This window comes from Physeter macrocephalus, chromosome 2 (assembly GCF_002837175.3).
Source record: "Physeter macrocephalus isolate SW-GA chromosome 2, ASM283717v5, whole genome shotgun sequence".
In the NCBI taxonomy this organism is placed as follows: Eukaryota; Metazoa; Chordata; class Mammalia; order Artiodactyla; family Physeteridae; genus Physeter; species Physeter macrocephalus.
The window spans coordinates 58,840,558-58,850,949 of record NC_041215.1 but is presented as its reverse complement, the minus strand read 5'-3'; the positions used below and the strand labels follow the sequence as shown (position 1 = coordinate 58,850,949).

Here is a 10,392-nt window from a genome sequence, read left to right as displayed (position 1 = left end):
AAGTCTATTTTATCTGATATGAGTATTGCTACTCCAGCTTTCTTTTGATTTCCATTTGCATGGAATATCTTTTTCCATTCCCTCACTTTCAGTCTGAATATGTCCCTAGGTCTGAAGTGGGTCTGTTGTAGACAACATATATATGGGTCTTGTTTTTGCATCCATTCAGCAAGCCTGTGTCTTTTGGTTGGAGCATTTAATCCGTTCACATTTAAGGCAATTATTGATATGTATGTTCCTATTACCATTTTCTTAATTGTTATGGGTTTGGTTTTGTCGGTCTTTTCTTCTCTTGTGTTTCCCACTTAGAGAAGTCCCTTTAGCATTTGTTGTAGAGCTGGTTTGGTGGTGCTGAATTCTCTTAGCTTTTGCTTGTCTGTAAAGCTTTTGATTTCTCCATCGAATTTGAATGAGATCCTTGCCGGGTAGAGTAATCTTAGTTGTAGGTTCTTCCCTTTCATAACTTTAAATATATTGTGCCACTCCCTTTTGGCTTGTAGAGTTTCTGCTGAGCAATCAGTTGTTAACCTTGTGGGAGTTCCCTTGTATGTTATTTGTCATTTTTCCTTTGTTCCTTTCAATAATTTTTATTTGTCTTTAATTTTTGTCAGTTTGATTACTGTGTGTCTCGGTGTGCTTCTCCTTGGGTTTATCCTGCCTGGGACTCTGTGCACTTCCTGGATTGGTGGCTATTTCCTTTCCCATGCTAGGGAAGTTTTCGACTATAAGCTCTTCAAATATTTTCTTGGGTCTTTTCTCTCTCTCTTCTCCTTCTGGGACCCCTTTGATGCGAATTTTGTCACGCTTAATGTTGTCCCAGAGGTCTCTTAGGCTGTCTTCATTTCCTTTCATTCTTTTTTCTTTATTGTGTTCCATGGCAGTGAATTCCAGTATTCTGTCTTCCAGTTCAGTTATCTGTTGTTCTGCCTCAGTTATTCTGCTATTGATTCCTTCTAGTGTATTTTTCATTTCTTTTATTGTATTGTTCTTCTTTGTTTGTTTGTTCTTTAATTCTTATAGGTGGCTGTTCTTTAATTCTTCTAGGTCTTTGTTAAACATTTCTTGCATCTTCTCAATCTTTGCCTCTATTCTTTTTCCGAGGTCCTGGATCATCTTCACTATCATTATTCTGAATTCTTTTTCTGGAAGGTCGCCTATCTCCACTTCATTGAGTTGTTTTCTGGGGTTTTATTTTGTTTCTTCATCTGGTACATAGTCCTCTGCCCTTTCATTTTGTCTATCTTTCTGTGAATGTGGTTTTCGTTCCACAGGCTGCAGAATTGTTCTTCTTGCTTCTGCTGTCTGCCCTCTGGTGGATGAGGCTATCTAAGAGGCTTGTGCAAGCTTCCTGATGGGAGGGACTGTTGGTGGGTAGAGCTGGGTGTTGCTCTGGTGGGCAGAGATCAGTAAAACTTTGCTCCACTTGTCTGCTGATGGGTGGGGCTGGGTCCCCTCCCTGTTGGTTGTTTGGCCTGAGGCGACCCAGAACTGGAGCCTACTCGGCTCTTTGGTGGGACTAATGGCAGACTCTGGGAGGGCTCACACCAAGGAGTACTTCCCAGAACATCTGCTGCCAGTGTGCTTGTCTCCACGGTGAGCCACAGCCACCCCCCTCTGCAGGAGACCCTCCAACACTAGCAGGTAGGTCTGGTTCAGTCTCCTATGGGGTCACTGCTCCTTCCCCTGGGTCCCTATGTGCACACTACTTTGTGTATGTCCTCCAAGAGTGTAGTCTCTGTTTCCCCCAGTCCTGTCAAAGTCCTGCAATCAAATCCTGCTAACCTTCAAAGTCTGATTTTCTAGGAATTCCTCCTCCCGTTGCCAGACCCACAGGTTGGGAAGCCTGACGTGGGGCTCAGAACCTGCACTCCAGTGGGTGGACTTCTGTGGTATAAGTGTTCTCCAGTTTGTGAGTCACCCATCCAGCAGTTATGGGATTTGATTTTATTGTGATTGCGCCCCTCCTACCGTCTCACTGTGGCTTCTCCTTTGTCTTTGGATGTGGGGTATCTTTTCTGTGAGTTCCAGTGTCTCCCTGTCGATGATTGTTCAGCAGTTAGTTGTGATTCCAGCGCTCTCGCAAGAGGGAGTGAGCGCACATCCTTCTACTCCGCCATCTTTGGGGAATGAGTCTTAAGTTCCTTTTCCGTATCTTAGGAAATCCAGTGGAAATTCTTCTTCAAGTCTTGGAGAAATGGTATCAGGGACATTTCGAGCAACCCCCACATCAACAGGTGAGGGTTTCAATTACACCTTTTTTTAATGGAATGTATTCCTTTCTTAAAATTTGAAAATACATGCAAGTATTTTTACTAATTTGGAAGCAATTTAGAGGCTTGACTTAAAGATTTTTCTACTTAACTTTTCATTGCTCATTTGCTTTCTGTGGTCATTTGATTTGATTTAAAGGGTACTTGTGGTACTAGAAATTCAGATCATTGTAATATAATTTTGTAAAATCTTATTTTCCCTCTATTTTATAAATCATTCAGAAGCAAGTTCATTATTCCATCCAGAAATCCAGCAGACTTTAAGATGGTGAGGGCCAATCAATTAAAAGTTTTTACAAAGTTGTAAAGTCTGAAGAAAATGCTCTGTTTAAGTCTCCATGTAAAACTTTAGGGTGTGTTGGTACAGCCTGGGCTGTGGAGGTGGAGAGGGTTGAAGCAGAGAATGAGGTTGGGCCCAGGTGACCTCACTTCTGTTTGGACAGCAGATAACTGAGCCCTGGAATTAATGGTAATGAAGAGACAGTGGTGGCCCAATCAGGAACTGTGTATTTAGAAACGGTGGAGGTATTCAAGGAGGAATTTTTCTTCTGCCACATTCCCTGACTCCTATACGCTCATTTCATTCTGCCCAGAATTGAGGCTGCATTAAGTCATCCAGGATTACCAATTCAGAATGACAGATCCAAGGTCTATCATAACTGCAGGAAACTGGATTGATTCTGGAACAGATCTGAGTATCTGGGTCCTTGTTCATGTGAATCCTGATTTCCATGGCTCTGAGCCAAACTCTGGGTCTCTGGGTTGTCCACAAATGGACTGGACCTGATTGGGTGGCCACAAAGCCACTTTAATCAGATATTGAGTATATTTTGCCTCATCCCCATTTGTTGGACATTTAGGTCATTGCAGCTTTTCACTATTACAAACAAGAAAGAACGGGAATAACTGATTATAAACTTACTTGAAATTAAGAGCAACATAGTAGGAAAAATGTGTCAGTATTCTGGAAAGTGAGCAGGAAGACTTAAGAACACAAAAAGAACCACAAAATTTTTTGATAGTTCACCAAAATTACAAATCCAAAAATAACTTGTGAGTGAGGTAATGATCGTTATTATCCAAATTGTTATTCTAAGTTTCTTTTTATCAAATTTGATTTGTCCAAGTTGCTGTCAGCCACACTGCATGGTGTGTCCAGCACAGGAACAACCCATGGCCTGTGACTGGCCCAGCCAATGTTATTATGAAATCCACCCTCCCCACCCCACATGAAATCAGGATATAAGGCCATTCTAACGGAGAGGAAGTTGTCTGTTTTTGCATTTGTCTTCAAAATTGGCCCAACCAGAATGAAACAGTAGAGTGGTGCTCTGCAGAGTGGGTGAATTGGAAAATGACGAAAATGACAGGGACAAATTGGTACATTCTTCCATCTTTTAAAAGCATGTGCTAACAATGACAGAGATTGCATATTTTGATATGGCTCTCATTGTTGTCTTTTAGCAAAACAGAAGCAAAAAGTGGTAAGTTGTGTTTCCTTTTTAAATCTGCTGTGGAGGTTTCTATCCATACATGCCTGCAATGCTCCATTTCAGTGACCCAAATGGCTATAAAATAAGGGAGGAGTCTCCTTGGTGGGACTGTGGTCATTATTTCTCATTTGACCTGAGGATTGTGAATGTTGTGGCTGTGGAGGAGGTGTGCTGACCCTCCCCTTGTCACACGTGTCCAATCTTCTTTTTCAGACGGAGCACATCCCTCCCTACGATGTTGTGCCATCCATGCGTCCGGTGGTGTTAGTGGGGCCGTCACTGAAGGGTTATGAGGTACAAATACCAGTCTGTTATGCTTCAGTTATTGATCAAGAACCTAGGTGACAGCCATTTGGAGCTTGCTTCTCAGGGTCTGCTTTCACACAGGTCCTAACAGAAGCCAGCCCTCAGCTCGTGAAGGCAGGAGGTACAGCATGGGGCTTACGTGGCCCTTCACTCTTTCTTCCCTCCCTGGCCCACTTCTTGTCTTTCATGTATTACAGTGTTCAAAAATAGCTCCCTCAAAATATTTATAATGGGAAGTTCTGGTCAAAAATTTGCTCTGCATTCAATTCAAAGAAAAGGATTGTTTCTGTCTCAACTGTTCCCGTTGCTATTAGAAGTAATAGAGTATGAACAGCACAAGGGAACATGTAAGTAATATGCCAGCAAACCTCACCTCAAAGCACCAACAGATCTCACTTTTCTGGGTGCTCAAGACAATGGCATATTCCACCAAACATTTCTCTGCTTCTTTACTTTAAAGACCATATAAAAGAAAAAAAAAAACACTCCACTAAAAGTATTAGTGAACTCCTTCAGAGATTAATTAAACAAAACCACGCAAAAAGGAAAAGAGTAAAGACTTAGATCACTGCCTTTCAGATGTTGCCGTTTTGGCTTTATGCCAGCGTAGATAAGAATAAGTGGGTAGGACATTAAAATCTGAAGGTGGGCAACCTCCAAGGCACCCTTTCCACTGAGTTAGCATAGTGTCTGGCACATAGTAGGCATTCAGTACACATTTGTTGAGTGAATTAATGAGTCTCTTTGGGGCAGATTTAAGAATCCCATCTCCTTCTCCCCCACCCTCCCTTTTCCCCTTCTCCTTCCTCTCCTCCCTCCCCTTCTCAATGGGGAACATCAGAGGAAGAGCAGGAGAGCGGTGTACAGAAATCCAGCCCTAGGCGTGGAGAATTTCCACCGACTTGCACAGACTAGTAGCAGGCAGAGCCCAAGGCTGGCCTGAGGAGCTCTAGCTCCTTCTCACTGAAGGCAGGCACCACTCAGGTATGCCAAGGCTAGGTCGCACCTGTGCACAAAGCTAGCCTATCGTGGACTCTTGGTGGCAGTTCCACCCCCTAAAAGGAGATGAGGGTTTGCCTTGGATCTAGTGAACACTGCTGGTTCATGCCTTAACACCCTGGAGGAGAACCAAGGGGGGAAGTTGAGTAAGTGCAACTGGTTAAGTATGAAAAACTCTGTCCACGGTCACCTGCCCTGTCCCACCTCCACCAGACGAGTGGCTGTGATCAGATCTTTGCTCCGTCAGAATGCCTTCCCTTTCAGCTCTCTCACTTTTGACTTCTCTCTCTCTCTGTGTGTGTTTGCCTCATTCTTTTTTTTTTCACCTCTGCAAAGGTCACAGACATGATGCAGAAAGCCCTCTTTGATTTCCTGAAGCACAGGTTTGATGGGAGGTGAGGCATACAGATGCTTTTGTATTTTTTATTTTCCTTTAACCAAACATGAATGATAAATTGATTTGTGGGTCTATGTTTCTGGTGATTGCAGATGTTCACTAATTAAAAGTTAACTTAGTGTTCAGGGGAGAATACAATGAAAGTGTTCTGAAAAGATGAAGTTATGACGTATAGCATTGAATCCCTTAAAGAAAAAGGACGTTGAGAAGGAAAATTATCCATTTGTTTTATTTATATGTATGTGTTAGTCTTTATTTTCTCACTTGTTAGTGAATTCATACCAAACTTATGTTTATAAAAAATAATGAAAATATAGAATATTTCTGAAAAATATGGTGCCTCACTGGTCAAGTTGGGTAGTATCATTTGGGAATTGTGCGTGTGTATCATATGAAGGTATAAAGTACTGAATTTCCTTAAAAGAAGAGCACAAGAAATGTTTTCATCATAAGCCTCCAAAAATGACTATTTTGTAGGGAATAGTACTTCTTTGGATGTTCAGTTCTGGGTTTGTTTTACTAGAAATTTCTTTGCTATTTTATGGGTTTCTTTTGTATGTATCCTATCCCACTATGACCCATTATCAACAGGGCTCAGTCTTTAACCATCAGAAAATTTTATCATTTAAGTTTTGTGAAAAATATCTGGAAGGAGTTTCTGTATTTTGCAGAGAAATGGTAAAAAGTCCATACTGACTCAATACTAAGTACCAAGCTCTTTCACAATTCAGAATGCACTCCATGTAAAAATAACCATGTGCAAATACCTGAAGACTTATTAGAAATGAAGAAAACTTAGTGTGTGCAAAGTATGGTTAAATGCATCCAGCTTACCAAATATTTAAGTATTTGAAGACATTTTAAAAATGTCCACAAATAGATTTTTTAAATTATGGTATTTTAAGAAAAAAGCAAACATGATAATGCTTTAAGTACAAATTGTATGTAATTGTCAAAAGAAAAACCTTCTGGATAATTGTGTTTGAAATATTTGTTAGTTTCTGGGACTATATACAAAGAAAATAAACTGAGATTTTAGTTCCAATAATTGAGATTTTAGTTCAAGAAAGCAGAATGCTTCAGTGCCATTATGTGACTTGCTAAGTATCTTAGTACAGGCCAGGCTGCCTTAATAAGTAGAGCCCAAAGTGTGTAATGAATCAAACACAATGGAAGCTTGGTGTTGCTCATTCAATAGTCTGAGGCAGGTGTTCCTCAGCTGGGAAGGTGGGTAGTATGGAGGAGGGAAGGACTGGGCAAAAAATTTGTCCTGCCTGTCATTTGGGACCCTTGACCTGGGGTTGGTCTCTCCAATTAGCTGTAGAGAGAGAGAGGAACAAGCTGGCCTGGAAGTGACTCACATCATTCTCACATTTCATTGGCTAGAACTTAGTCATGTGGCCACACCTAATTGCAAAGGAGGCTGGAAATTACAGTCTAGCTGTGTGCCCAAGAGGAAGAGTAAATGGATTTTGCTGAACAAATAGTAGTCTGCCACATTTATCTAGTGGACACAAAGGGCTTAATAAGAAAGCCATGGCTATATCCTAGTCTCTGTTTTTTTGTTTTTGTTTCTGTTTTGTTTTTAAACAAATAGGCAGAGAATGAAGTAATTTCAGAGAAAACAAGTGAAAAGCACTGAGTACTAGACTCTTGGAGTTGGAAGGAAATGTAAAAGTCCTTTTAGGCTAATCTCTTATGTCCCCAAACCACAGGTAGATGGATAACCTTCTTCTGTTGGAAAACTTTTGACCACTGGGAAATTACTTCTTAAAAAAGCATTACAAAGAAACAGCTGAACTCTGACTCTCTAAGTTAATAATATTGGTGTTGGTCCTTGCCTCCGATGACAGAGGCCATCACCCTTACCCTCATGCAGCTCTCCCTGGGTTGGCCACAGCTGACATGCCTGGCTCAGTCAATCACACTTCCTTCATCTGTGCTTAGAGTCACATGGTTCTAACCTGCAGTGCCTTTATTTAAGGAAGTTCTGAGAAGTGCCTCATCCTGTGGCCCCATAACAGCCCTTGAGCTGAACAAATGCCATCCTATATGCAATCTAAGCTTCTGTTAGATTGTTTTGGTCCCCACTTAACATCCTTGTAAGCGGCAGTGTAATTAAAGGTTTGAAAGGTAGGACCTATGGAAAAGAAGAAAGGAATTATTATAATTCAGCAAATAGAAAGTGAGTGACTTAATTACTGCCTTCAAGAATGAAGAATCTGAGGTTCTTCCTCAATCTTCAGACCCAGAAAGAGAAAATGCATTTAATTGTAAGAGCAAAGATTTACCAGCTAGAGTTACCTGATTCACCAAGCACTTGTACACACTATTGAAGTTGGTTTTAGTAGAAATAGAATTAAAATTTCAATGCCAAGTGTTCCATGGGGTCTAATGGCACAGCAGAGGGTCTGGAGATATGAGGAAGAATACAGCAGCAGCAAAAGTAATAGCTGGAGGAAAGAGACTCAGCCCTAGAGAGATCTGATGTATGGCAGAGTTGGAGAAAACTAGGTATTAAAAGTGGGAATAGGAGAGTGGATTTACTTTCAAATTAGAAGAGGCCAGTGCAGCAGGAAAATGATAATGAATTCATTGGTTGAGTATATATAGAGAGACTTTGGTAAGGAAGAAGAAATGTGCAATGTGGATACACAATGACTGACATGTCTGCTGTGTGGGGAATATCCTTACATTCTGAGCCATGACAATCTGCTGTGTTATGTTTTACCAATTAATAAAAGGAGAGAAAACAACAAATAGTCTTTAATTGGAACCAGCCAAGAGAACAATTACACAGTGGACTTTTGCACAGCAATACAACATAAACAATATGTTCTAATGGAAACCTACACAGTGTTTCGTTGGCTATGAATGCAGTAGGTTAGACAAAATAGGATAAAGTCTTTTCTTTTTCAGAAAGAGCCAAAAAAGCAAAAAACAAAAAACAACAACAACAACAAACACGGCTAAAAGGCTTGCTTCTTCAATACCGTTTTTCATATCTTGGCTAAAAAATAATTCAACAAATTGGATTAAAATCCAACATTGATTATTAGAGAATCATATGCTTATTTTTTTAATGATACCTTAGAAATTATTTGAATCAGTTTAAAGCTACTTACTTATTTTACAATTTTATTGCTATTGTAGAGCCTAACTAGAATCTATGTAAGAAAAATGGAGAGCACAATACTAAATACTTCCTGAGGGAACCCCTGTACACGTGGATCTCCACACATAGTGACAATTCCTATGCACAGATCATAAACTAAGTGAGCCTAACAAGCTGCTACAGTGGCACCAGCCTGTCAGGGACACAGTGGATGCACAATGGCATGGAGCTTTTCTCTCTTCATTTAACACCACAAACATTCAACGGGGATCATCTTTTCAGATGAGGTTTGTTCAGCTGGTTGAATCTACCATTCATAGGCTGAACAGCAAGCAGTCAAACCAATTGCAATTTGTTGACCTATGCTAATCATTTCAAATCCCAACAAAGTTGTAACTTTAGGCTTTTTGACAACTGGATCAGATCAGCTCTATGGCAGTTGTAGGACACTTTGTAACTGACATGATTATGGCCCCAAATCATAAATGAACATACAAATAGGATCTGAAGCTATTAGCCAAGGAATGCTTAAAAAAAAAAAAAAAGGTTTGAGAAAGAATTTGAAGAAAGGAGGCTAAGAATATAATTTAGGGAGACTCAAAGAAGTAGTATTTATTTATAAAAGAAAATGGCAACAGCTGATGCTATCACAAAGCAGCCAAGACATGGAAGATTTGCAGTCAACAAATGGAAAAGAACAATACAGTGCCGTCTGTTTCATAACCAATATCATCTTCTTATTATCTCCTCCTCCTACTCTCTATTCAAATGCAGACTCATCAGTGGACACTCAAGCACTAGAGATAATTAATTGAACGCTTTAATGCCAAATATGATTTTTTAAATTAGCCGATTTTGATTGCAACATGTCTGACCTTATTCTCCCATCCTCAAAGTATATATAAATTTCACAGACTCCAAGAATGGGAGAGTTCATGGTAGACTGCTAACTTTTGAGGACAGAATATAAAGAAACTGTCTCCCTCAAGCCTCAAATCTCCAACAACTACCTTGTATACATTATATATGTGCCTATCAACATAGGACACTATGAATAATTATTTAAGAAAGCACTTTTATATATTACCTGGTTTGCTCCTAATGAATCTTTGCCTCTATTCTTTTTCCGAGGTCCTGGATCATCTTCACTATCATTATTCTGAATTCTTTTTCTGGAAGGTCGCCTATCTCCACTTCATTGAGTTGTTTTCTGGGGTTTTATTTTGTTTCTTCATCTGGTACATAGTCCTCTGCCCTTTCATTTTGTCTATCTTTCTGTGAATGTGGTTTTCGTTCCACAGGCTGCAGAATTGTTCTTCTTGCTTCTGCTGTCTGCCCTCTGGTGGATGAGGCTATCTAAGAGGCTTGTGCAAGCTTCCTGATGGGAGGGACTGTTGGTGGGTAGAGCTGGGTGTTGCTCTGGTGGGCAGAGATCAGTAAAACTTTGCTCCACTTGTCTGCTGATGGGTGGGGCTGGGTTCCCTCCCTGTTGGTTGTTTGGCCTGAGGCGACCCAGAACTGGAGCCTACTCGGCTCTTTGGTGGGACTAATGGCAGACTCTGGGAGGGCTCACACCAAGGAGTACTTCCCAGAACATCTGCTGCCAGTGTGCTTGTCTCCACGGTGAGCCACAGCCACCCCCCTCTGCAGGAGACCCTCCAACACTAGCAGGTAGGTCTGGTTCAGTCTCCTATGGGGTCACTGCTCCTTCCCCTGGGTCCCTATGTGCACACTACTTTGTGTATGTCCTCCAAGAGTGTAGTCTCTGTTTCCCCCAGTCCTGTCAAAGTCCTGCAATCAAATCCTGCTAAC

At 40.8% G+C, this 10,392-nt stretch overlaps 1 protein-coding gene across 2 annotated transcripts in view; it reads left to right on the top strand.

The window, feature by feature from the left end:
• The window catches only part of CACNB4 (calcium voltage-gated channel auxiliary subunit beta 4), a 288,918-nt gene that overhangs the window by 240,555 nt on the left and 37,971 nt on the right, over window positions 1-10,392 (top strand). For both annotated transcript variants that reach the window (XM_007108275.3, XM_007108276.4), the window contains exons 6-9: window positions 2,158-2,234; window positions 3,735-3,754; window positions 3,977-4,057; window positions 5,405-5,463. In XM_007108275.3, the coding sequence (XP_007108337.1) occupies window positions 2,158-2,234; window positions 3,735-3,754; window positions 3,977-4,057; window positions 5,405-5,463 (237 nt within the window). The remainder of the gene's footprint in view (window positions 1-2,157; window positions 2,235-3,734; window positions 3,755-3,976; window positions 4,058-5,404; window positions 5,464-10,392) is intronic.